The 27809-nt window shown below is 44.7% G+C and overlaps 3 protein-coding genes, 1 long non-coding RNA gene and 1 other non-coding gene across 7 annotated transcripts; all 5 read right to left on the bottom strand.

Moving 5' to 3' along the window:
- Nucleotides 1-1333: 1333 nt before the first annotated feature.
- LOC118476219 (uncharacterized) lies at nt 1334-4251 on the bottom strand (the record flags this gene model as incomplete). Its single annotated transcript, XM_035965039.1, has 5 exons — nt 4000-4251; nt 3454-3630; nt 1803-2098; nt 1487-1595; nt 1334-1435 (listed from the first exon to the last, which is right to left on the bottom strand). Coding segments are annotated over exons 1-5 (936 nt in total), but the record flags the coding sequence as incomplete, so codon positions are not given.
- Nucleotides 4252-6338: 2087 nt separating this feature from the next.
- On the bottom strand, nt 6339-6411 carry TRNAA-CGC (transfer RNA alanine (anticodon CGC)). Its single transcript has one exon. It is a non-coding gene; the product is annotated as a tRNA-Ala (tRNA).
- A 3832-nt stretch (nt 6412-10243) lies between these two features.
- On the bottom strand, nt 10244-24223 carry LOC103645781 (protein RNA-directed DNA methylation 3). The gene is made up of 9 exons (XM_071507225.1): nt 24164-24223; nt 23765-24074; nt 23461-23505; nt 23244-23354; nt 21329-21432; nt 20567-20869; nt 11693-11834; nt 11035-11307; nt 10244-10676 (listed from the first exon to the last, which is right to left on the bottom strand). The coding sequence occupies exons 1-6, from the start codon at nt 24221-24223 to the stop codon at nt 20750-20752; spliced, it is 750 nt and encodes a 249-aa protein (XP_071363326.1). The 3' UTR covers nt 10244-10676; nt 11035-11307; nt 11693-11834; nt 20567-20749.
- Nucleotides 17008-19837, bottom strand: LOC118476218 (uncharacterized; the record flags this gene model as incomplete). The annotated part of the gene is made up of 5 exons (XM_035965038.1): nt 19766-19837; nt 19125-19301; nt 17477-17769; nt 17161-17269; nt 17008-17109 (listed from the first exon to the last, which is right to left on the bottom strand). Coding segments are annotated over exons 1-5 (753 nt in total), but the record flags the coding sequence as incomplete, so codon positions are not given.
- Nucleotides 24224-24302: 79 nt separating the features above from the next.
- Nucleotides 24303-27809, bottom strand: LOC118471893 (uncharacterized). 3 transcript variants are annotated; one of them, XR_004856051.1, is made up of 4 exons: nt 26925-27809; nt 25624-25816; nt 25403-25491; nt 24303-24432 (listed from the first exon to the last, which is right to left on the bottom strand). It is a non-coding gene; the product is annotated as an uncharacterized lncRNA (long non-coding RNA). The 3 variants fall into 3 exon arrangements; XR_004856053.1 differs by having other exon boundaries at nt 24882-25491; nt 25624-27809; XR_004856052.1 differs by lacking the exon at nt 24303-24432 and having other exon boundaries at nt 25163-25491.

The raw sequence follows: 27809 nt of genomic DNA, 5'->3' as shown, positions 1-27809 counted from the left end.
TCTTTTGAGTAAAACCCTTAGCCACAAGACGGGCCTTGTACTTTTCAATAGTACCATCGGGTCTCCTCTTCCTCCTAAAGATCCATTTACAGCCCACAGGCTTGCAACCAGCTGGGAGATCAGTTATCTCCCAAGTTCCGTTCGAGATGATTGAATCCATCTCGCTACGGACAGCCTCCCTCTAGTACTCTGCATCCGGAGATGTATATGCCTCTGTGAGGGAGCGTGGTTCTTCATCCACTAGATAAATAATATAATCATCACCCAGAGACTTTTCAGTCCTTTGTCTCTTACTCCTCCTTAACTCCAAATCTGGAGTCTGGTCATGGACACTCGAGGGCAGAGAATATGTCCGAGATGGACCATCTGGGGCTACTACTTCCTTATCCCGCATAGGGAAGATGCTCTCAAAGAATGTCACATCCCGAGACTCCATTATTACATTTACAGCGATTTCGCTTGTCTCGGAATGGACCACTAGAAATCTATAAGCTGCACTGTTATGTGCATAACCCAAGAAGACACAATCTACGGTCTTAGGGCCTAGCTTTCTCTTCTTCGGCAACGGGACATTCACCTTTGCAAGGCAGCCCCAAGTTCGAAGATGCGAAAGATCTGGCTTCCTTCCTTTAAATCCTTCATAGGGTGTGACTTCACGGTTGCGAGGCGGCACCCTGTTCAGGACATAGCATACTGTGAGTACTGCCTCGCCCCACCAGATGTCAGGCATCCCCGAACTTTGCAACAAAGCATTAGCTAAGTCACACACCGTTCGGTTCTTCCTTTCAGCTACCCCATTTGACTGAGGTGAATATGGAGCAGTGGTTTCATGAATGATTCCACACTCTTTGCAGTACTCATCAAAAAGGTTGGAAAGGTATTCACCTCCTCTATCAGACCGTAACCTTTTAATTTTCTTGTCTAGCTGGTTTTCAACTTCAGTCTTATAGATCTTAAAGTGTTCTAGTGCCTCATCTTTAGTTCTGAGTAAGTAAATATAACAGAACCTGGTAGCATCATCTATCAAGGTAAGAAAGTATCTTTTACCGCCTTTTGTGATTATACCATTCATCTCACAGATATCTGAGTGAATTAGTTCTAAAGGAGTGGTACTTCTGCCTTCAACCGTATGAAACGGTTTTCTAGGCTGCTTGGCTTGCACACAAATACCACATTTTACACCTTTAACATGTTTATATTCAGGAATTAAAGACATGTCACTTAATCTCTTAATGGCCTCAAAATTCACATGACACAAACGGGAATGCCATATATTATTAATGGAATCGTTATTACAGACCACATTAACATGGTAAGAAGAATGATTGTTCAAAACAGAAAGACGGAACAAACCGCCTGACTCATATGACTTTCCAACAAAAGTACCAAACTTAGACAGGACCACTTTATTAGACTCAAACACTAATTTGAGACCCTGTCGACATAGCAGCGACACTGAAATGAGGTTCCGGCTCATCGAGGGCACATAGAGTACGTCCTTCAGCACGAGCGTCTTTCCTGAAGTTAACTTCAGGTAGACCTGTCCAGTACCTCGAACTGCTGCCGGAACACCATTTCCCATCAAGACTGGTGCGCTGTTGAATCCCTGGAATGAAGAGAACATGGATCGATCAGCACAAATATGAACAGTAGCACCGGAATCCATCCACCAGTCATCTGATGGACTTGCCATAAAGGCCTGAGGTGCATACCCTGGGGTGGAGTTAACCACCACGTTCCCTTCTTTGCGCTGAGGTGGAGGACCTTTTCCCTTCCTGAGTTTGCATCTCCGAGCTGTATGCCCGGAGACACCACAAACGTAGCAGATAAAGTCCTCCTTTTTCTTCTTCATCTTTTTGGACTTAGGTTGGTTCATATTCTTCTGTGGAGAGTTCTTCTTCTTCTGGAATTTTCTATCTCCACCCTTCTCAACAACGTGAGCCTGGAGTTGCTGGGATGGCTTGTTACTGGACCTTGCACGCTCTTCCACATTAATCGCAGCTGACAACTCAGTGAGAGTCAATTGCTTCTTCATGTGGCGGCGTGAAGTCACAAAGTCTTGCCAAGAAGGCGGGAGCTTTGCCAGTATTGCATTCACCTGAAAACTGTCTGGTAGGACGCAACCATATTGGACCAAGTCCCTAACAAGGAGTTGAATCTCCTGTAGCTGCTCCATAACAGACCTTCCCTCAACCATTTTATAGTTGAGGTAGTTTTCCGTTGTGAATGACTCATTGCCATTGTCAACTTCAGAGAACTCGTTCTCAAGTTCAGTCCATAGACCCTTGGCGGAGGTAAAACGAGAGTACACGTCAAATAAGCGGTTCGACAAGACGTTCAGCAGACGAGACAAGCATGCCTCATTGGCTTCGTCCCACTTGGCCTTCTCCGCTAGTGCGGCGGCCTTCGCTGCATCATCAGAATCATCTGATGCAGCCTGGGGAACAGCCGACGTCACTACCCAAAATAATTTTAGGTCAGTGAGCCACATGCGAGTCTTAATCTGCCAGCGCTTAAAGCTAGCGCCGTCGAACGCTTCAGGCTTAATGACATCAGAACTGGAGGCCATTATACGAATTGGTTTTCTGGATTGTTGTAAATTTAGAGGAATAAGTGACATGCTTTCTACATATTTAAATAGATTAAATATACTAATTCCGAATAAAACAAGCATATAACTCAGATAAATGCCATATGTAATTATAACAGCAATGAACAGTAGCAATTCCAGGACATGAAAACATGTAATATAGCTACTCAAATCCATTTGCAAATTAAACATGGCAGGTAGATGAAGAAGGCAGATTAAACAAATAAACATGATTGTTTATATTAAAATATTGCTCTCAAAATAGCGGGTTGCTGCAATAGACAGCCCTCCAACGCTAAAGGGTGATCAAAGATCCTCGACTAACGTGACAGTCCTATCTTACCAAATCAGGGTTTTAGATCAAATATTATGAGCCTAGAAATCAAGCATGAATATTAAGATCAAAACAGTGTGCATAAGAATTAAGGAACAATAATGAACTTAAATAATCAGCTTGCACAATAGTAAGAAATAACTAGGCACAAATAATATCAATGCTGAAAATAACAACACACTAAAACCCAGACTGTCACGTCGTCTCACTACACCGCTATCATCATCGAGCACATAATCCGCCCACAAATTGTGCAATCACACCCAAGTAAATAATACTAGCAGATAGCACAAAATTATTCAATAAATAAATAGAGGCAACGGGTAACTCACAGCACGTAGATTGTCTACGTGGGAAGACCAGCTCAGCGAACACGAGGTTCTGTCCCAGAAAACCAATTCCGCCGCCCACGTCCGGACCTGCACGGCGGGAGGTTGACGGAGATACTGGAGCCGCTGCCGGAGCCGAGGGAGACGTCCTCGGCACCAGCCCGAGAAGAGGAACACCGCGCAGTAGGGAGCCCAAACACCAGGCCACGGTGGACAAAGATCAGAGAACAGCACCACACAGGCGTCAGAGCACAGAAGAAAAGCACAAGGAACCGTTGCTGCACGTGCGCAGCACCAGCTACAGCTTTCTTCCAATCACAACCAGCAAGAATCACCACAGGAAGGCCAGAGATCGAGTCAATCGATCCAGTTCTCAACTGGAGCAGTGAACAGGGAGAGAGAGGAGAAGGAATATCGCATATACCGATCCCAAGTCAGGAAATCGAACTCCCATTATAAGGAGCCGAGCAGGAGCTAGTCGCGCAAGAAGAGGGCGAAAGCTACGGCCGAGCAAGCCACTGAAAACGGAGATCCGTTCAGCCGCCGCCGCCCAGCTCTCTGCCCCTATTTTTTTTTTTGCCTCTCGGGATACAGCCTTTGCGTCTAGGTTAAGTCACCAGCTGGGTTGCTCGGCTGTAAGGCCTTCTAGCGGCCCAGTCTGGCTGACCCCCTTTCTCCTTTTTTTTTTAATAAAGGGAAAACCCCAATTAACAGCAGGGGCCAGGGGAGGCCAGGGCGTCGCGGACGAGGTCGCCGGTGGCAATGTGTGGGACGCCGAGCAGCTGCGAGAGGCGGCTGGCGTAGGTGCCCTTCCCCACCCCGGGGCACCCGAGGAACGCCCACTGCACGCGCCTCCCGTCCTCCGGACCCCGCCCCCTGCGCCCGACCGTTGCCGGTTTCACCCCCGCCTCCTTCGGCAGCGTCACCGCCGAAGCAGCGGCCAGGGTGCGCTGGGACGTGGCGGCGCAGGCCCTGATCGCGCGAGAGATCCCCGCCATCTCGCTGGCTAGGCTAGCTCGGGGGAATCAGACAAGACGAGTAGCGATGAAACTTGGGCAGGGTCCTAGTTATTTATATAGGCATATGGACTGTTAGATCTCCTAAGATATAGGAGATGTATCCACTAATTTAATTTTAATCCATCTCTAACAAGATTCCCTAATCAGACCAGACGCGGCTTCGGACTCCGCTACGTGATCCACACACGTGGCATTATTTTATTGTCTCACTATTTTTTTTTTGGTCCGGCAGCAGAAAACAGAAGCCGCGCGCCGTTTTATGGCGCGTCTTTTACCGTTGCCTTGGCTTCCTTTTTTTCTGTTTCGGCCAAACAAGTCAACATGAATATCGCGCCAAAAACTATACACAGATATATAATTATTTACTAGATACGATCCATTTTCATGGTGTGCCATTTATTCAACCAAAAAAACAACACACAGATGTATGATAGTTTTATTCATGATCTGATCTATTTACAAGGTGCACCATTCATCTATATCTATATCACTATATAATTCATTAGTTTAAACTTTTGCAAAACCCACACAAACAAATCACCCATACACTCAAAACCTTCATTAAATCCAACAAATAAATTACACTAAACTTAACACAACATTAATTCATATCACTGAATAACCCTCTCACTTACTAAAATCTGATCGACAATATTCTTTGTCTTCATCCTCCCCTCCCCTCCCCGCACCCCTCTCCCCCTCCCCCTGTGTTCTCGTTGCCCCTCCCCTCAGTCGTGTCGTTGTCGCCCCTCGCCCCGCCACCACCACTGTCGACCCCCTTCTTAGGATCATAGCGTTAGCATGAGCTATATACTAATCATACTAGCAGTAATACATTAATCGTTTTTGATACAATAGATTTCTTTATTCATGTAAATTGTGCAGGCAAGTGGTGCACAATTCATAAATGTGACTGCATCAACGCACATAGAGGATGTTGTTGAAGGAGCGCCTCTTCGATGGAAAGAAAGATAATATGTTTTTGCTGCTTGATGAGTGCTTACATGAGAGGCGAGAGTCGACAAAGGTAAAAAAATCCACGAGTACTGCTAAGCTCACGTTGTTATTTAGCAACGAAACGATGTCCGTTAGAGCAACTCCAAAAGAACTTATAAACCTTCCTAAAATAGATATTAGAAAAGAAATCACATTTTACTTGCTCCAACAGCTTCTTCAACCTTCTTTAAAAAAAACGCGTCTTGTATCCAGCGACTCATGTTCTGTATATTTTTGTGGCCAACTGGCCATTGCGTTCTCACCAATCCATCTGGAGCTTTTGCGTGTGCACAGGCGTGTGCGTCGGGCACTTGCATGGCAAAAGGAAAGGACGTCTGGCACATGCAATACAAGTAAAACGGCCCATTTAGCACCATACTTGAGTTTTTTTTTATTTGTCCCATTTTTAGATTTTTAGCATTTGTTTCAAGCAGTTGTTGGAGTATACACGTTAATTTGCACCTAAACTTAACGCAACATTAGTTCAGATCGATGAATAACTCTCTTGCTTACTAAAATCAAATGGATAATATTATTTGTATTCATCCAAGGAGTCTTTACTAGTGTTGTTACAATGAGTCTGTAACCCCGTCCAAGGGGCATTTGGGTCCTCCCAATCCGCCATAGGCAGCAAAGTCGTAGAGCCCTCGCAAAGCGGTGGATGTCAAGGACGCCAAGTCCCTCAAGATCCAGCGGCCTTGCCACTGTGGGCCTGTTAACCTTGCACTTGCCACCAGTGTGGTTCTCATTCCCTTCCTAGAGGAATCGCTTCCTAAATTTGTCGATTTCTTAGAGTACCGTCCTTGGTACATTAATGGTCGTACTTCAAGATCTACTGCAAAAGGATGGGAAGTTGTCGTCTCTATATAGAACGAGATAAGCAATTTTCTCTTTGCATGGCAACATGAGACCTCTTTTTGTCAGTTTTATTTTAGGAGACAGATCCATGTCCCTACTTCCTAGATTATGTCCTACACATTCAGTTTGTTCGGGGCGTGTGTGTCAGTTAAAAGAAAGAATTGTGCTTTTGATAAATTCATACATAGCTCGAGATTAAAAAAGAAAAATAATGGAGGTGCGGGGAATCGAACCTCGTGCCTCTCGCATGCGAAGCGAGCGCTCTACCATATGAGCTACACCCCCTGATGCTTGTTGTGCTTTTAAGCATTTGATACACATTAGCATCAACCAAATATAACTGCCCAGCTTGTGCTGTTTCATCGGGATTTGGCACAGCTCGCGTCTATTGGCTTATGTAGCTGACAAAAACAAGAAATCCAGCAGCCTGACCTGATTTTGGGAAAATTTCAGTGATCTAACACAAACTAGGGACAGTGCTGGTGGCTGGTTATACACCGAAGAGTTCCCAGTTTCCTCGCTTCAGTTGCAGGTCCTCCAATGTCTAAATCCTCCCGTGATCCCTGACCACATGCCTAGTTCAGACTCAACTAAAACCTAACAAGACCAGTATCACAACTCACAATCGCTGGTAGACTCCCCAAGGCATGCATGACTTCATGAGGTCGACCATATACACACTGGATGCAATGAACCAGCTGGCAGATAACCTAACAGACTGTTGTATGATTTTTTTAGATAATGGGAAAAGATGTCCCGACCTACATCCGAAACGGATGACGGCCACACAAATCCACAAAACAAACAAATCCATTGCCACAGGCGGCACAAACCCAAGCGTAGTTGGGAGAGCAAAAACATAAAGGCTACATCTTAGATAGTAATCCTATTACTAAATTGCCACCCCTGATGAGCAAATATTTGCATCACCGACACTTGTAACCCCCTGCAGGCATCCTTCATAATTTTGGCATCATCTTCATGCTTTTGGAGGAGCGCCCAAGAACGACATCAATAAATTCCTCGGAAGAGTACCTGCATATAAGTTTGTATAGGGATTTTATAAAAAACAACATCATTTCTACACAACCATAATGCCCAACAAATGGTAGTAGCACCAACCAAAATCAACGACCTCCACCTAGCATTTACATTTATAAGCCAACTATTGTAAATGTCCTCGGTGTTAGTCGGTTCTTTTAGGCCAAAAGTAAAGCTAACAACCCGCCAAATAAACTTAGCATAATGGTAATCAAAGAAAAGATGTTGGATCGACTCGTCGTCTAAACAAAACACACACTTTCTGTTGTCGTTCCAATTTCTTTTTGTCAAACTACCCTTAGTTAGTATAACCCCCCTCCTTAAATACCAAGAGAAAATCTTGATTTTAAGCGGCATTTTGAGCTTCCACACCGTTTGGTCACGCCTAACCCGTCCATTACCGATTATGAAATCATAAAAGGACTTGACAGAATACTGACCGTTCTGGTGGAGGCCCCACTGAAACTTGTCGCTTGAATTGTTTAAGGATACATTAACAACCAAACTTACCAAATTATACCAATTTTGGAGATTGACTCCCACAAGTCCTCTTCGAAAGGAAACATTCAAAGGACTCATTGCACAGACATTAGCCACTATATCATTCTTTCTATGGACTAGGTTATACAAGCTCGGGAATCTTTGTTGTAAGGTAAAATTACCTAACCACCTATCTTCCCAAAAACGTATATCACGACCATTATTAACCGTAAAAACTCCCCTTTCTAGAAACATGTCTCTTACTTTCATAAGGCCAGTCCAAAAATGGGAGTCTCCTGGTTTTCTGCGAACCTGTCCAATAGATTTGTTACATAGGTACTTCTTTCTAATTACTTCTTGCCATAAACCTTCCTCATTAATTAACTTAAACAACCATTTGCTAAGTAAACATTTATTCTGGGTGTCAATGTTTTTTATTCCCAGTCCTCCCATGTCCTTAGGTTGACACCGGATGTCCCACTTAGCTAGTCTATATTTCTTTTTTGGCTATCAGCTTGCCAAAAAATCTAGACCTCAAGTAGTCCAACTTCCTGAGTATTACCCGAGGGATTTCAAAGAAAGACATCATGAACATAGGAAGACTTATCAGAACCGAATTAATAAGAACTAAGCGTCCGCCAACCGAAAGATGTTTACCTTTCGAGCTGCTTAGTTTCTTCTCAATTCTTTCCAACAGTACATTCCAATCGGCGTTCTTTAATTTTGTAACTTGCATAGGAATACCTAGATACTTGAAAGTATAGATGGCCATTTGGCACTAACACGATGGGTCAGCCCAGGCACGGCACGAAAAAGCACGGTCCAGGCACGACCCGGTCCGATTAGTATAGTGCTAGTGCCTGGCACGACACGGCTATAGTGCCGTGCCTGGGCCACTATCTCGACCCGTAGTGCTGGCACGGGCACGACACAATTACATTTTTTATTTTATAAATAATAGTTTACATATATTAAGTATAAGAATTCAACATATAACACAATAAAACTGTAGCTGCACTGGTTAGATGGATGCGTTTAAGCTTCTTATATACACTAGGTTGTGGGTTCAAGCCCCCACAACTACACTTTTTTTGCTAAATTCTACAATATACTCAGATGGGTCATAGTGCCACCGGGCCGGCCTAGCACGATATACTCAGATGGACCATAGTGCCACCGGGCCGGCCCAGCACGACTAACAGGCTCACGGGCCGTGCTTGGGCCGCGGCAGCGGCACGCCGGCCCATCTGGGCACGGCACGCTTCGTAGCCGTGCCAGCGACGGGCCGTGCCGGCCCGTTTGGCCATCTATACTTGAAAGGGTAAGACCCAACCTTACACCCAAGGAGTTGTGAATACGTGTGCTCAACCTCCTTTGCCTCTCCAAAGCAGAAGATTTCACTCTTATGAAAGTTAATCTTAAGGCCGGAAAGTTCCTCAAACGCACAAAGAATGAGTTTTAAGTTTCAGGCCTTCTCAATATCATGCTCCATAAACAAAATCGTGTCATCTGCATACTGGAGAATAGAAAGGCCCTCCTCCACTAAGTGAGGTACCACCCCACCGATCCGACCCTCCCTCTTAGCTCTATTAACAAGCACTACTAGCATATCCACTACTATGTTAAATAACACAGGAGAAAGAGGATCCCCTGTCGCAGTCCTTTTTTTTGTTTGAAAATTATTCCCCAACGTGTCATTTATTTTAATATTGACGTGACCTTTTTGAGTGAAGGCCTCTATCCAATCACACCATCTATCACAAAACCCCTTCAACTTTAAGGTCTGTCTCACAAACGACCATCTAATTTTATCGTACGCTTTTTCGAAATCTATTTTAAACACAACCCCACTTTGCTTCTTACGATGTAATTCATGAATAGTCTCGTGCAGAATAACAACATCTTCCATGATATTACGCCCAGGTAAGAAGGTCGTCTGGGTTGGGCTAATAACTTTAATTGTCACACCTACCAGCCTATTCATTGATGTTTTAGTAAAGACCTTGAAGCTCACGTTTAGCAGACATATCGGTCTGTATTGCTCAATCCTAATAGCCTCACATACTTTGGGAAGTAATATAATTGTCCCAAAATTAAGGCTATGTAACCGGAGGCAACCAGTACTAAAGTCTGAAAAGAGAGCCATCAGGTCATTTTTAATAACATCCCAGAAATACTGGTAGAACTCGGCCGGAAAACCATTCGGACCAGGAGCCTTGTTATGCTCCATCTTAAAAATAGCCACCTTAACCTCTTCTATGGTAAAATCAGCAGTAAGACAAGTATTTTCTTCGCTAAAGATTTATGGGATATCTTGTATCCTAGAGTCATCTAGATGGAAGTTGGATTCAGTAGCTGGACCGAATAGAGTTTTGTAATACGATGTGATATGTTTTTTAAATCAATATCCTCCGTAATTACATTGTCTCCATTCATAAGCCTGTAAATACGGGTTTTCTTGTGTTAACCATTCGCAACTAGATGAAAATACTTGGTGTTCGAATCTCCCTCCAAAAGACCTTTAGTCTTGGCCCGTATAGGTATAAAAAAACCAAAGCTCATCACATACACGAAATGCTTCAATCATATCCACAACGATTCAAATTGCTTCTGGTATGCACCTCTTTCAACAAGTTCATATATGGTACAGGCTACAAATAAATGTCTGGTCATCGAACAACTATTTCTTTCCTTTTACAGACCGCTTTCGTTCATCTTGCCCATCGATCACAAATCTACTGTACAGTTAGAGTGCTACGCCAAATAATCTAATCTCAATCCAAATTCGACCGTGCTTTCTAAAGATATAAGGAATGTTCAGAAAAATTGACTAACTTTGACATAAGCTACAGATGTTTAATTTAATGTGCATTCCTAAAAAAAAATCATGCTACTGCAGATCTCATATTGTTGGAGTCTTCTATGTTCAAGGCTTCCAATAACTTTCGCCATGATTCGGGTATTCCACCAGGTATATTGAACTCCAAGAGCTTTTGACGCGCTTTGTAGAATCCCTCCACTGGTTCAGTCTGCAAAGAGGACAACCCACTTTGTAAGATATATGATGGCACCACACCAAACATCTTACATATGTGCCATTCAAACCTTATAGTGATAGGAAGAATCGTTTGTGACTTTTCTATAATTAAAAGCCAAATTAAAAAGCAGTATTAAAATGCAATGCAATTTACAATATTTCACATGTACAAATAATAGATATATAGGGCCTTTTTAATGCAAGAAATAGTCTAGCTGATCTATATCAACAACAAACTCATTCACTACAAATACCACAAATTGCGTATTCAGGTTGCATGAATAGATATTTTAAAGACTACTGAGCAAGCGAAAACTATCAAAAGGCAATCTCAGGCAACCGGAACATACCAGATCATGGTACACACGTAGCCGGTTCTTTACCACTTCTTCAGTATCATCTGCTCTGGTTATTAGCTTCGATTCACACTGTGGCGGAGGCAATAGTGGAGGCAGGTGCATTGGAGCTCCACCATTTTCTCCCTCAATATCAATGGAGGCCACATTGAAGTTTCCTCCACACTGGCTGCACATCCTTCTGCCAAGACATCTTGCAACCACAACTTCTTCTCGAAGCTTGAGATTGATCACCAAGTCAATATTTGTGACTCCTTCAAGTATCTCCTGACAAGGCACATGATAAAACAATATTAGGCCCTACAATTCTTCAACACATGTTGATGTTAAGATTGAATGCCATGGATACCAATCCACTGTTCAATGCTGGGGTCTATCCGTCTATAGCAGAGGAAACTTATTCAGCTCTAAGCAATTTGAGCTTGGCTAATGAAATTTGGTTGGCATGTTTTGAGAAACTATCAGGTTATAGGAATTGATAACAAAGGTAACAGTGACCACTACTGTGATCAAGTTACACATTATTGGTCCCAAACAGCACGTAAAAAGGTATGGTAAGAACTAAAAAGAAAATGCAAGTGAAAAATGCTTCCTGATCAAAGGCAAGTATTTGTTTTTGCATACTTATGGTCAGGTTAAATAATTAGCTTACCGCTTGTCTCATGGTTCGAGGAAAGCCATCAAGGATGAACCCCAATTCACCCCTTTTCTTCTCTCTCTTCCAGGCGTCTTGACAGCAGATTTATGATGATCTCATCAGACACCAGTTTTCCTTGATTGACAATCTCAGCAAGCTGGAAAGGAAGCATACAACCAACACAATCAATTAAAAAACTGACAGAAGATTTATGTTGATCTCATTAGATGCCAGTTTTCCATGATTGTCAATCTCAGCAAGCTGGAAAAGAAACACACAGCTAACACAAAATCAAGCAAACAGAACTACAAAGTGGTCAAAGAGGAGGCACAACAGGAGATTCTAATTTTCTATGTGAAATTGCATTGGCAAGGTTATGGTCTAACTACAACTAAACTACAGCCTACATTCAGAGGCCAAACGATTAAATTACATATTTACACTGTTTAATTTATTTAAACAACAAACAGCTAGCAGCCTATGTGGAGCTACTTATTGATTTTACAAGCTTCTGAAGGGTTTATGGATTATTTGCCCAAAGATTTATTTAACCATATTACTCTACAGGTCAAGTAAAAATCTCTTTATTCCGCACAGACGGAAAGCAATGCATCGTGGAAGCAGCCACAATGAGCAGCTTCGTGAGATTGCTTGGAGCTTACAAGCGAACTACAACATGACGCACCGGATCCATCAACCTGATCAATCTAAGTGCCAGGTAGTAATCCAGTAACGCTGAGATTTACCTTCCTCGAGAAGGGGCTGTTGTAAATTTAGAGGAATAAGTGACATGCTTTCTACATATTTAAATAGATTAAATATACTAATTCCGAATAAAACAAGCATATAACTCAGATAAATGCCATATGTAATTATAACAGCAATGAACAGTAGCAATTCCAGGACATGAAAACATGTAATATAGCTACTCAAATCCATTTGCAAATTAAACATGGCAGGTAGATGAAGAAGGCAGATTAAACAAATAAACATGATTGTTTATATTAAAATATTGCCCTCAAAATAGCGGGTTGCTGCAATAGACAGCCCTCCAACGCTAAAGGGTGATCAAAGATCCTCGACTAACGTGACAGTCCTATCTTACCAAATCAGGGTTTTAGATCAAATATTATGAGCCTAGAAATCAAGCATGAATATTAAGATCAAAACAGTGTGCATAAGAATTAAGGAACAATAATGAACTTAAATAATCAGCTTGCACAATAGTAAGAAATAACTAGGCACAAATAATATCAATGCTGAAAATAACAACACACTAAAACCCAGACTGTCACGTCGTCTCACTACACCGCTATCATCATCGAGCACATAATCCGCCCACAAATTGTGCAATCACACCCAAGTAAATAATACTAGCAGATAGCACAAAATTATTCAATAAATAAATAGAGGCAACGGGTAACTCACAGCACGTAGATTGTCTACGTGGGAAGACCAGCTCAGCGAACACGAGATTCTGTCCCAGAAAACCAATTCCGCCGCCCACGTCCGGACCTGCACGGCGGGAGGTTGACGGAGATACTGGAGCCGCTGCCGGAGCCGAGGGAGACGTCCTCGGCACCAGCCCGAGAAGAGGAACACCGCGCAGTAGGGAGCCCAAACACCAGGCCACGGTGGACAAAGATCAGAGAACAGCACCACACAGGCGTCAGAGCACAGAAGAAAAGCACAAGGAACCGTTGCTGCACGTGCGCAACACCAGCTACAGCTTTCTTCCAATCACAACCAGCAAGAATCACCACAGGAAGGCCAGAGATCGAGTCAATCGATCCAGTTCTCAACTGGAGCAGTGAACAGGGAGAGAGAGGAGAAGGAATATCGCATATACCGATCCCAAGTCAGGAAATCGAACTCCCATTATAAGGAGCCGAGCAGGAGCTAGTCGCGCAAGAAGAGGGCGAAAGCTACGGCCGAGCAAGCCACTGAAAACGGAGATCCGTTCAGCCGCCGCCGCCGCCCAGCTCTCTGCCCCTATTTTTTCTTTGCCTCTCGGGATACAGCCTTTGCGTCTAGGTTAAGTCACCAGCTGGGTTGCTCGGCTGTAAGGCCTTCCAGCGGCCCAGTCTGGCTGACCCCCTTTCTCCTCTTTTTTTTAATAAAGGGAAAACCCCAATTAACAGCAATCCCCACCATTTTCACTCTTATTTTCTGATCAATGTCATTGAGCTCCCGTACTGTTTATATACTACTTTTCGGCAGAGGTACTTGTTAGGTTTGAACCAAAGCCTATCCCAGTGTACTCCAACCCTGCACGAGTAAGCGGAGGACTACGCCTTGATCCACAAACCCTAGTGTGAGAATCTTCGCACAAAAGGCACATAGTACTAGGCAGATTATCTGCTTCTCTTACGGGGCAGGGCGTTACGGTCATGCCCTTTAATATCTATTCATGAGCTCACTAGAGAGAAAACCTCATTCTCTCCTGGACTGCGACCCCACAGTCAGCTCATATAGGTGAAATCGTTAAGGAAATTCTGTAGGACAATTTCCCTGATTATAGCATTGACTTCATTAAGAGCATATCGCTCAACCTGCCATACAGTCAGAGCACAGCAGCTCATGAGACTCTTTATCTTTTGTGCTCTTGGTTCCACAGTGCTTCGTTTCCTGGAGCCTGGATCTCGGGATCTCCGGTCACACAGGACAGTTATCCGCAGTTGAAACCGCTAACAGGGTACGAGTCCCATTCCCATACACGCTGCTTGGATTGGCTTTTGAGCCAGCCCTTTGGTAAAAGGATCAGCAAGGTTCCTTTCAGACTTGATGTAATCTACGGTTATTACACCCGTCTCTCTAGCATGCCGACATGAATCAAGTCGTCTTCTGATATGCCTCGAGGATTTTTGGTTGTCCTTTCTACTGTTCACTTTCAGCAACACAGAAGTGTTGTCACAGTATACTAGGACAGCCGGTATCGGCTTTGCTAGCATTGGAAGGTCTGACAATAGGTCTCTCAACCATTCAGCCTCCAATGCTGCTGAATCAAGTGCAACTAATTCAGCCTCCTTGGTGGAACGTGTCGACACTGATTGTTTAGACGATCTCCATGACACGGCCCCACCAGCTAAAGTGAACACATAGCCACTTGTAGACTTCATTTGATCCGAGTCAGAGATCCAGTTTGCATCACTGAATCCTTCAAGTACTGACGGAAATCCGGTATATTTAATACCAAGATTCATCGCTCCCTTCAAATACCGAAGCACTCTGTACAAGGCTACCCAGTGTCTATCTCCTGGACTGGCCGAATAACGAGCCAGTCTGCATACTGCATATGAGATATCTGGTCTAGTTGCACTGCTCAGGTACATGAGAGATCCGATGATCTGCGAATATAGTAGCTGGTTCACAGGCTCGCCTTCATATTTACTGAGCGTGTAGGATGGATCATAGGGCGTGGTGACTGGTTTACAGTCCATATGTCCAAAGCGAGTCAGGACCTTTTCCACATAATGGGATTGTGACAAAGTAATCCCATCCTCACCCTTTATCAGCTTGATGTTCAGTATAACATCAGCTTCACCCAAGTCCTTCATATCAAAGTTCTTGGAGAGGAATAATTTTGTCTCCATGATAGCCTCCAAATCGGTCCCAAATATCAATATGTCATCAACGTATAAACACATGATGACACCTTTGCCCCCAGAGAAGCGATAATACACACACTTGTCGGCTTCGTTTACACAAAACCCGGCAGTGGTCAGAGTATTATTAAACTTCTCATGCCATTGTCTGGGAGCTTGTTTAAGACCGTATAAGGATTTAATCAAGCGACACACTTTGCTCTCTTGTCCTTTAACCACAAATCCTTCTGGTTGCTGCATATAAATTTCCTCTTCCAGCTCTCCATTTAGGAATGCTGTCTTTACGTCCATTTGATGAACAAGAAGTTTATACGCAGCTGCCAGCGCTATAAGCACACGGATTGTGGGCAATCGAGCCACCGGAGAATAAGTATCAAAATAATCCTCCTCTTTCTTTTGAGTAAAACCCTTAGCCACAAGACGGGCCTTGTACTTTTCAATAGTACCATCGGGTCTCCTCTTCCTCCTAAAGATCCATTTACAGCCCACAGGCTTGCAACCAGCTGGGAGATCAGTTATCTCCCAAGTTCCGTTCGAGATGATTGAATCCATCTCGCTACGGACAGCCTCCCTCTAGTACTCTGCATCCGGAGATGTATATGCCTCTGTGAGGGAGCGTGGTTCTTCATCCACTAGATAAATAATATAATCATCACCCAGAGACTTTTCAGTCCTTTGTCTCTTACTCCTCCTTAACTCCAAATCTGGAGTCTGGTCATGGACACTCGAGGGCAGAGAATATGTCCGAGATGGACCATCTGGGGCTACTACTTCCTTATCCCGCATAGGGAAGATGCTCTCAAAGAATGTCACATCCCGAGACTCCATTATTACATTTACAGCGATTTCGCTTGTCTCGGAATGGACCACTAGAAATCTATAAGCTGCACTGTTATGTGCATAACCCAAGAAGACACAATCTACGGTCTTAGGGCCTAGCTTTCTCTTCTTCGGCAACGGGACATTCACCTTTGCAAGGCAGCCCCAAGTTCGAAGATGCGAAAGATCTGGCTTCCTTCCTTTAAATCCTTCATAGGGTGTGACTTCACGGTTGCGAGGCGGCACCCTGTTCAGGACATAGCATACTGTGAGTACTGCCTCGCCCCACCAGATGTCAGGCATCCCCGAACTTTGCAACAAAGCATTAGCTAAGTCACACACCGTTCGGTTCTTCCTTTCAGCTACCCCATTTGACTGAGGTGAATATGGAGCAGTGGTTTCATGAATGATTCCACACTCTTTGCAGTACTCATCAAAAAGGTTGGAAAGGTATTCACCTCCTCTATCAGACCGTAACCTTTTAATTTTCTTGTCTAGCTGGTTTTCAACTTCAGTCTTATAGATCTTAAAGTGTTCTAGTGCCTCATCTTTAGTTCTGAGTAAGTAAATATAACAGAACCTGGTAGCATCATCTATCAAGGTAAGAAAGTATCTTTTACCGCCTTTTGTGATTATACCATTCATCTCACAGATATCTGAGTGAATTAGTTCTAAAGGAGTGGTACTTCTGCCTTCAACCGTATGAAACGGTTTTCTAGGCTGCTTGGCTTGCACACAAATACCACATTTTACACCTTTAACATGTTTATATTCAGGAATTAAAGACATGTCACTTAATCTCTTAATGGCCTCAAAATTCACATGACACAAACGGGAATGCCATATATTATTAATGGAATCGTTATTACAGACCACATTAACATGGTAAGAAGAATGATTGTTCAAAACAGAAAGACGGAACAAACCGCCTGACTCATATGACTTTCCAACAAAAGTACCAAACTTAGACAGGACCACTTTATTAGACTCAAACACTAATTTGAGACCCTGTCGACATAGCAGCGACACTGAAATGAGGTTCCGGCTCATCGAGGGCACATAGAGTACGTCCTTCAGCACGAGCGTCTTTCCTGAAGTTAACTTCAGGTAGACCTGTCCAGTACCTCGAACTGCTGCCGGAACACCATTTCCCATCAAGACTGGTGCGCTGTTGAATCCCTGGAATGAAGAGAACATGGATCGATCAGCACAAATATGAACAGTAGCACCGGAATCCATCCACCAGTCATCTGATGGACTTGCCATAAAGGCCTGAGGTGCATACCCTGGGGTGGAGTTAACCACCACGTTCCCTTCTTTGCGCTGAGGTGGAGGACCTTTTCCCTTCCTGAGTTTGCATCTCCGAGCTGTATGCCCGGAGACACCACAAACGTAGCAGATAAAGTCCTCCTTTTTCTTCTTCATCTTTTTGGACTTAGGTTGGTTCATATTCTTCTGTGGAGAGTTCTTCTTCTGGAATTTTCTATCTCCACCCTTCTCAACAACGTGAGCCTGGAGTTGCTGGGATGGCTTGTTACTGGACCTTGCACGCTCTTCCACATTAATCGCAGCTGACAACTCAGTGAGAGTCAATTGCTTCTTCATGTGGCGGCGTGAAGTCACAAAGTCTCGCCAAGAAGGCGGGAGCTTTGCCAGTATTGCATTCACCTGAAAACTGTCTGGTAGGACGCAACCATATTGGACCAAGTCCCTAACAAGGAGTTGAATCTCCTGTAGCTGCTCCATAACAGACCTTCCCTCAACCATTTTATAGTTGAGGTAGTTTTCCGTTGTGAATGACTCATTGCCATTGTCAACTTCAGAGAACTCGTTCTCAAGTTCAGTCCATAGACCCTTGGCGGAGGTAAAACGAGAGTACACGTCAAATAAGCGGTTCGACAAGACGTTCAGCAGACGAGACAAGCATGCCTCATTGGCTTCGTCCCACTTGGCCTTCTCCGCTAGTGCGGCGGCCTTCGCTGCATCATCAGAATCATCTGATGCAGCCTGGGGAACAGCCGACGTCACTACCCAAAATAATTTTAGGTCAGTGAGCCACATGCGAGTCTTAATCTGCCAGCGCTTAAAGCTAGCGCCGTCGAACGCTTCAGGCTTAATGACATCAGAACTGGAGGCCATTATACGAATTGGTTTTCTGGATTGTTGTAAATTTAGAGGAATAAGTGACATGCTTTCTACATATTTAAATAGATTAAATATACTAATTCCGAATAAAACAAGCATATAACTCAGATAAATGCCATATGTAATTATAACAGCAATGAACAGTAGCAATTCCAGGACATGAAAACATGTAATATAGCTACTCAAATCCATTTGCAAATTAAACATGGCAGGTAGATGAAGAAGGCAGATTAAACAAATAAACATGATTGTTTATATTAAAATATTGCTCTCAAAATAGCGGGTTGCTGCAATAGACAGCCCTCCAACGCTAAAGGGTGATCAAAGATCCTCGACTAACGTGACAGTCCTATCTTACCAAATCAGGGTTTTAGATCAAATATTATGAGCCTAGAAATCAAGCATGAATATTAAGATCAAAACAGTGTGCATAAGAATTAAGGAACAATAATGAACTTAAATAATCAGCTTGCACAATAGTAAGAAATAACTAGGCACAAATAATATCAATGCTGAAAATAACAACACACTAAAACCCAGACTGTCACGTCGTCTCACTACACCGCTATCATCATCGAGCACATAATCCGCCCACAAATTGTGCAATCACACCCAAGTAAATAATACTAGCAGATAGCACAAAATTATTCAATAAATAAATAGAGGCAACGGGTAACTCACAGCACGTAGATTGTCTACGTGGGAAGACCAGCTCAGCGAACACGAGGTTCTGTCCCAGAAAACCAATTCCGCCGCCCACGTCCGGACCTGCACGGCGGGAGGTTGACGGAGATACTGGAGCCGCTGCCGGAGCCGAGGGAGACGTCCTCGGCACCAGCCCGAGAAGAGGAACACCGCGCAGTAGGGAGCCCAAACACCAGGCCACGGTGGACAAAGATCAGAGAACAGCACCACACAGGCGTCAGAGCACAGAAGAAAAGCACAAGGAACCGTTGCTGCACGTGCGCAGCACCAGCTACAGCTTTCTTCCAATCACAACCAGCAAGAATCACCACAGGAAGGCCAGAGATCGAGTCAATCGATCCAGTTCTCAACTGGAGCAGTGAACAGGGAGAGAGAGGAGAAGGAATATCGCATATACCGATCCCAAGTCAGGAAATCGAACTCCCATTATAAGGAGCCGAGCAGGAGCTAGTCGCGCAAGAAGAGGGCGAAAGCTACGGCCGAGCAAGCCACTGAAAACGGAGATCCGTTCAGCCGCCGCCGCCGCCCAGCTCTCTGCCCCTATTTTTTCTTTGCCTCTCGGGATACAGCCTTTGCGTCTAGGTTAAGTCACCGGCTGGGTTGCTCGGCTGTAAGGCCTTCTAGCGGCCCAGTCTGGCTGACCCCCTTTCTCCTTTTTTTTTAACTAGTTAGGTGCCCGTGCGTTGCGACGGCACATAAAATATTGAGAGGGATCTGTTGCTGCTCGTCCGAGTCGATGACGGGCTAACAATGTTGTTAGGCATCATCATCGGGATATGGATAGGAGGATCCGAGACATGAGGAGCGTGACTACATGAGGTTCTACACTGAAACTAAACAAGAGCTTAGCGGCTCCCATCTTGAGAAACATGATGGACGTGTCCATCTTGCGAAACACGATGGGGATCCTCTTGCATGGATGACAGAGATAACATTAAATAGTACAATTTTCGTATGTTGCGACGGTACATAAATTATTCAATAAAATGATATTGCACACCAATTACATAAAAATGAATAAATATCTGATAATTTCTGTCAATAACAATGCATTGTTACTCTCGACTTTACATCGGCTATTTAAACTTATCTCACTATTTAATTTTATATGGTTTATTTTGATAAGATTAGGTGCCAACGAGGGAGGGGAGGGACAGCGGCAACGCAACTCGAGAGGAGGGAGGTGTCTCTAAGTGACCCGATGGAGGTGTTGCGTGGGCTGCTCGAGCTAATTGTGTCAGTCCAAAGAGCCAAACTTGTTGTCCATGCAAGACAAAAACAGGAGCAGGAAAATTAGGTCACAAATGTTGCTTCTGTCATATTGCTCATCCAAGACCTACTTTTAATATTGACAAAGTACAAGGCTTATGTACCCTAAGTCTTTTTTCTCGGATGCAATAACTAATGCATACTAAGCAAAATTCTCTAGCAAAGCTGCAGATCGGAAATTGAGCTTCTCCAATTGTCTATGTTGATGGGATAGTCTATGCAAACCATTCAAATCTATGGAAGCACACATAAATATTCTAGAAAAATACTTCCTGCCGAAAATTTGAGGATATTCTTGTACTCGCTTTTGTAAAGACCGTAAATAACAAGTAGTTAAGAATAGTACCAGCAAAGACCAATTTATTCATTTGCATCTTCCAAAAACAGATAGATCAATGCCGACAAGAAACATTTACAGAGAAAGGTCAGCCAAATCGAATGATTTTGAAACCGTCTTGTACCATGAATCAGCCCTCTTCTTGTGCACCTCATCCAATTTTGGGCGAAAGATTGTCGCGTTCTCCTTGTGCTAACCTGCAAATACTTGTTCCTTGGTCCAAACTCCTGCATCTAAGCTAGCAACATATGTGGCTCCAAGTGTTGTGGTCTCTATGTCAAGTCTGGCAATAGGGCTGTCTAATAAATCAACCTGCAGGCAGGAAGTAACCAAGCTATCGTCAGTCATCCAATGCATTATATAAAGATTTTTGTACTACTTGAAGCTAACAGCAGCCTACTGCTGTTAACATGCATAATTTTCCACGCCAGATTGACTGTGTTCTGAGTTGGTCTTAATAGGAGAGAAGCAAGGAGAGTTAGCATCTCAACTTCGTCCATTTCCAACAAGCCAAAAGCACTAACTGAAAGCATGGCCTTTTGGAGCAAAAATAACATGTATTGAAAGCACAGTAGTATAATTGGTCACAAATTTAATTATGAAAATATATGGATAAGTCGTCTTTCATCTACGACATGCATGAATTCAACAACAAGAACCTAGGTGCTAGATCAATAATTCACCAGTAAAAACTGTTAAAATAAAAATACAGAGACTAAGGATAATTATGGTTCATATGCAGCTTGCTAGTAGCAAGAAACCATGTTTTACCTTCTCAAATGGCTTAAGAGTAGCTTCATTTATTGGAAATAATTGTAGCTTCTGCTTCACGGGTGCATGTGAATCTACTTCCTTCATATGATTTATGCTAATGCCTGCAAATGCATATTAAAAATATCAGGATAATAGACTTGTATCTGTTACTGTTAACTTCAACGAGTGTGTTGAACAAAGTTCACCAAATACAAAAACTAAAATCCAGCTGCTAGAATCCATACCATCAACAGTAGGAAGTCTTTCTGATGATAAAAGTCAGTGTCCTTGCATCAACATTACATAAAATTCCTGAGTTAATCGTGTCGTGCTCGAGCTCCTCAGTTGCATCAGCAACTAAAGAAACACCAACCACAGGTGGCATTGATTGCAACAAACTGTCAATTAGGCCCATGGACACCCCGGATGGATTGTCAATTATAGCTTTGAAGGATAAACTGTTTTGTATGTGAAGCGACACTTCTCTCGTGAACGATTTCACATAAAAATACTCTATTTCATGGTAAATTACTATGGTTTTGTTCATTAAAAGTTGCTCTCGCGAAAAGTTTAAAAATAAGTGAAAAAATAATTGTTTGATTTTCTTTATAAGCATGTATGTCAGCAGGGAGAAAACCAACTGAAAAGAAATTAACACCACATGTGTCATAGATACACCAATAGTTGACTTCACGACTGAGGTAAAGAATGTTTGTACACGCATCTTAAAAGAGATATGCAGGCACTGAGTTAACCGAAGGTGTTTATTGTAAGCACCAGTCAACTAATCCAAGATCTTAAGTTTATACAGTCTATAAGGGAATATGGTAATTAGCCTTATACTAATATCACATTTCTACTAAGCAGATCGCGGGGCGTCCGAGGGCTTGTGCCCGCCGAGCAGGGAGCCAGACGGCCGGAGAGGAAGCAGAGAGAGGAAGAGCATCGGCTGCTGTAGAGGAAACTGGGAGAAGATGGCATGGGCGAGAGGGGCCAGGATGAGGAGGTGGTGAAGGCCACGACCTGATGGAGGCCGAGCACCAAGGGGAGGTGAGGGAGGAGCTGGGACGACGACCTCCATGGCCGGCGAGGATAGGAGCTCGGTGGAGGTCGGCGACCTGATGGAGGCCGAGCACCAAGGGGAGGTGAGGGAGGAGCTGGGACGACGACCTCCATGGCCAGCGAGGAGAGGAGCTCGGTGGAGGTCGGCGAGGAGGCCAGCTCGGTGGAGGATGCAGTCGAGCCCGGCTGCCACCGCCGCTGGCCGGGGACGTGTGCGCACACCGGGGCCAGTTCGTGCCCGAAGGAGGCGGTCGCGCCTGGCCGGAGATGCACGCCGCGCCTGCGTCGTGGCCATCCCCGCGCATGTTGGGGCCGCGCCCTCCTCGGGGTTGCGCGCCGCCGTGGCTAGGCCGCCGCGCCACGCGCCGGGTCGTACCTGGCCGGATCCACGCGCCCGTGCTGGAGCCGTGGTTGCGCTTGGCTGGCCAAGTCCGCGCCGGCGACTGTGCCTCCGAGGGCCGCGTCGGGGGCCTGGCCGCCGTGCCTGGGCCGAAACTGTCGCGCCTGCGCTGGGGCCATGGCCGTCGCGCCCGCGCGCCTGGTGCTCCCTTGCGCCTTGGAGAACGGGAGGGGAGGAAAGGTGGGGGCACCGGGATGGGGTTGGGGGCCACCCCTGAGAGAGATGAAGGAGCCTCCCGGGGACGGCGGCAGGGAAGCCTGTGGCGGCTGCTGTGGGAGATGGGAGGAAACCCTAAACCTAATCCTCTGATACCATGTAGGAATATGAAAATGTTGTATTGCATAGAGAATGGGTACAATATATAGACTCAACCCTAACTCTAATGGGCCGGCAGCCCAACAGTGGTGCCGGCCCACACACACTAACACACACAGTCTAACACTCAACGCTACCAACATTTTTCCCACTTACCCCCATCATTGCAGGAAGAGCCTTTCACCTTGCTGTCCCAGCCACCTCTGGTATCCTCAGCACCACAAGAAGTCATTTTACTTGACCAAGAATCATTCTGTTGTCCTTTACCTGCAAAGAGCCCACAAGAAAGCAAGTGAATTAGGAAGCTCAGAGGAAAACTACAGCTAGAAACACTAAACACAGAAAAAAATGTTGTTGGTTGCTTCTTAATCACCTTCAGTAGAAGACACCTTGCTTGCCCAAGGATCACCTTGTTCACCTACAAGAGTAATACAAATAAATGCTCTGTAGCATAAAATGGACTGCAAGAATGTCAATTATTTTATTTTTATACTGATAGCTCTCAGCTTGAGGACCAGTTTCTGCTTTACACAAATTCAAAATGTAATAAAAGTAGCTGGAGCTGGAGCCTTAGGCAAATCAAGAAATTTGAGAAGCATGTTCAAGATGCCATTTAGAAATAGTAGCTTGAAACTTTAACAGGGAAACAAAAGGTAGAAATTAAACAGGTTACTGACCTACAGATGGTTTGTTATCCTCTGAATTATTCCAAGTGGAAGGCTGATTTTGACCATATGACTTGGTGCCTCCACTGCTACTCCAAGGCTGATTACTTGGTGGATTTGTAGCGTTCCAATTATCTCCACCATCCCATTTTGGTCCATCACCATTTCTCCAACCATTGTCTCTGCCTCTTCCTCGTCCTCCATATTGCCCCCTTCCTCCTCTTCCCCGTCCCCTATATCCACCAGAATCTCCAGCTTCATTGTCTACCTGATTATCAGACCTCCAAGAAGATTTTTCAGCATTGTCACCACCCCATGAATTCTTTCAATTTCCTTGATCATTTCTGCCATTGAAATCTCCAGATTCCCGACCCCTACCTCTCCCTCGTCCTCGCCCAAAGCCACGCCCACCTCCAAAATTTCCAGGACTGTTCCAACTGCTATTCTGATCACCACCCTTGTTCCAACCATCACCACCAAAAGATTTCGGTCCAGCTTGGTCCGAAGCTCCAGCTTTGTTCCAATTTATGTGCACAAAATATATCTTCATACCAATGTTTTTAAAAATTATTTATACATAGATACTACAAGAGTAAAGCTACAGTAGGTCATATAGCAATAGCACTAACCTCCAAAATTTGAATGGCAGCAGCAACGGCGTCCAGGCTTGTGCCACTGCCCTGGAAATGTACAAAACATCATCAGGAACCCACTACTGAAAATAGAATCTACAAGGACGGATCTGAAGATTGCATTTCCACATGATCAAAATATCACATCGACACATCGTACTGTCCCAGTGCTCATGGTGCAAACGTGAATGGTCCAGCACAACCTGAAGTTATCCTTTGAACAGCAACAACCTCCTGAAGCTACGGTAATAAAATTAGTCACCCAGAAACCCCAAATTTATAGGACTGAAAACAAGTAGGCCATGGTCGGCTCAGTTTATAATGCACCACGTCTCACTGACGCAAATGGACAGTGTGCCCCAATCTCCCGATCCCAATTGTACCCTACGCACTCGACAATTCCGATCAGCGGCTAAAATCCAGGCGCCACGCCATACCAAGCCATGACAAGGAGGGAGATAGTGGGCCATAAAATGGTAAACGCTCAGTGACCGGACCTCGTGGAGAACGGCCGCAGCGGCTAGGCAGGCGCACTTCATGGCCCTGCGGTACGCCTTCTCGTTCGCCGGAGCTGACATATATTATCATCGATTTCAATATCTCACAATTGAGGCATTGACTTGACTGCCAAATCCTCTGATACCATGTAACAACAACGATTGGAATAGTTTACCATCCAAATGTTCTAAATATAGTTTACTGTGCTGAAGCAAAGCTACTAAACAGGCTGTTCGGTCCATGTGAACCTCCTCCAAATATTCCAAAACTCATCACAAGGTCAAGGTAAGTAAACTAATATAATGTCAGGGTCCAAGGGTTGTCAAATGATTGAAACCCAAAAGAGGTAATTTGTTTTTGCACAATTTATACATAAAAAATTATATTACATAGGCCCTCTGCTCTGCTATGCTCTTTCAGTCCCCAATTCATCGTACTATGCCCCCTTTCACAACAATACAATCCAACAAAAATAACAGAAATTTCAGCACATAATCTAACTTGTCAGAGAGATGATTACAGAGGGCGTTGCAGTCTCACCAACGACCACACCATAATCAGCGCACAAAACCTGATGCTCGAATGAGAAAAATCCATGTCATCCCTTCTCTGGTAAAATGAACAAGGTTAACAGGATAAAGTTCAGAGGAATGACGAGTAACCAAACATTTAGTTTATTGTAATTCTCACTGCATGCTCAGGTAGATAGCTGAGGAAAATAGCTCAGATAATGAGGCTAACCTCATCAGTATGCCCTTGTTCACTGTATGACGTAGATGATTCAGCACTGACCACATTGAAGGGGGGAATTGGAGAGGTGTACGACACTCGTCCTCTTATCAGCAGTAGCCCAAAGGTGGACGAGGATCTGATAATGGCCTCCGCCCTTCATCTGGCCAATAACTGAGGTCCAAACCACCACAGTATTTCTTACCTGTCACTACATACAACTTAGTTTCCAGATAAAGATAATACAAAAAATTACAAAATTACTGACGGACCTCCATATCTAAACCAAACAAGCTAAAACATTAAATATGTGTTACTAAATTGGTTAATCACTTAATCAAAAGAGTTAACTATGATAAGGGTGGAGAGCTTCTCGCCATCTTCCATGAAAACATCATGAAAACAAAAACTTCTGTCTTCGCCATAGACGAATCTGTAGCACCTATGGCTGTGAACAATCGAACCAAGCACTCCCCATGCACGAAGATGAACTGAACTGAACTACAACTCCACAAGGAAAATGAAACAAAAAGGCACATATTTCTTATAGAAGCGAGGAACCTCCCTATGATTCTCGATCCCTAAGAGAAGAGCGCAGACAACCTGAACTGAAGTGAAACACAAACAGAAACTGAAACAGAGAGTGGTTCCTACCAGTTGTCTAGTTCTCATCCAACTCACACACAAGACGAAGAGACACCCGCGTACAACAGATAGAGAAAGTGAAGCTGAAGACACTCGCGGAATGAGGAGCTGGTATCAGGAGTAACTTAATAAAAAGGTTTCTTAAATGGATCACTTTTTCTTTAAAAATACTTGCTCTAAGCCATTTTCTTGCCTTTCCTATTTGTACATGTTAGTGGTAGTAGCATCACAACTGGTCTGTAAAACCTTGCATTTGTGCTTTTAGTGTGGTCACTGTTTTACACCAATGTAAGATTGTAAGTTAAGAGACAACTCTAAGCTACACAATTCATATCAGAAACAAATAGAGATGAAGCTTATTTCATTCTTATTCTTATAGTAGCAACAAAAGTAGGCTCGGGAAGGGTAGGTGACAATTATAGAGAACGAAATGGACTGAACCCTCAAAGGGAGAAGGTAATTTTTTCCATTACTACGCCAGATACTCCAACGAAAAGCAAGTTTCGCTAGGAGGCACGGTAGCCGTGAGAATCAATTGAGTATTTTGAACGCATACCAATTTCAACATAATGATGAAACTCAAAGATAATTAGTCAATGCAGGGGTCAGGAACTTGGACCCTCTCAGTCGATGCAGAGGTCAGGAACTTGGACCCTCTCCTTCCTCACCTGCAAGTTTCTAATGGCAGTGAATCTGAAGCTCCTTGCCGCATTCGTGCCGTCGTCTCAGCCTCAACGACTCTCCTGCTGATCAGGAATCTGAAGTGGTGCCATCGGGGATGGAGAGGAGCTCCTTGGCAATGCTCAGATGGTGAGAAAAGGCGTGGTGTGTACCCGAGGGTGAAGACGCCGGTGCCGAGGTAGAGGGGGATGGTGAGCGTGGTGCTGAGGATGCTGCTCTACTGGCCGGATTTGATCTCGAACCCTAGAGGAGCCCTGAACTCTTGCGGTGGCCCAAACGCGGAGGTGGAGGCGACGACAGTGTTCGGCTGGGCCCTGACGGGGAGAGATGCGGCCCCGGCGGCGTGTGCGGTGGTACTCAGGGCGATGGTGCGGTGGGGGAGGAGAAGCGGCAGCGGCGGTGCAGCGTGTTGGGTGTGGCGGGCGAGGCGCCGAGATGGATGTGGCCACAGGCCGGGATGCCATGTGGGCCAGCAATGGTCCGTGGGTACGCTAGGGTTTTCCTGCTCTGCGGTGGGATGGCCTAGGCTGCGTGGGGCATAAAAATATGAGATTTGGGCATGCGACACACGATGGGCAAGGTGGATGGCGGCGCGCGATATGCAAGTTGAGGTATCGGGGATGGCGCTGATGGCGTGCAAGCGGTGCCCGGAGAAGTCGCAGAGCCGTTGAGGACAGGGGCGGGGGCGGCGCCGAGGCCGGGGAGGATGGGGGCGGGAGAAGAGGCGCTGATGACGGGCACCGTGCTGGGGAAGGGGTGGGGGCGGGCATGCACACGGTGTCACGTGCGGGCGGTGTCTCGAGCGCGCAGTGACCATAGGGGCGGGGGCACGGTATCCTGTGGACGCCCTCCTTAGCCTCTTATACGAGTAG

The sequence above is a fragment of the Zea mays genome, chromosome 2, assembly GCF_902167145.1.
Source record: "Zea mays cultivar B73 chromosome 2, Zm-B73-REFERENCE-NAM-5.0, whole genome shotgun sequence".
In the NCBI taxonomy this organism is placed as follows: domain Eukaryota; kingdom Viridiplantae; phylum Streptophyta; class Magnoliopsida; order Poales; family Poaceae; genus Zea; species Zea mays.
Note: the sequence above shows the minus strand (reverse complement) of the source record. Positions and strands in the feature narration are given on the sequence as shown.

Coding starts and splice junctions, on each gene's coding strand:
- LOC103645781 (XM_071507225.1), bottom strand. CDS start 24,223: ATGGTTGGAACAAGGGTGGTGATCAGAATAGCAGTTGGAACAGTCCTG. Junction 24,075..24,163: donor CAGTCCTGGAAATTTTGGAG/GTGGGCGTGGCT, acceptor GGAAATTGAAAG/AATTCATGGGGTGGTGACAA. Junction 23,506..23,764: donor GGATAACAAACCATCTGTAG/GTCAGTAACCTG, acceptor TTACTCTTGTAG/GTGAACAAGGTGATCCTTGG.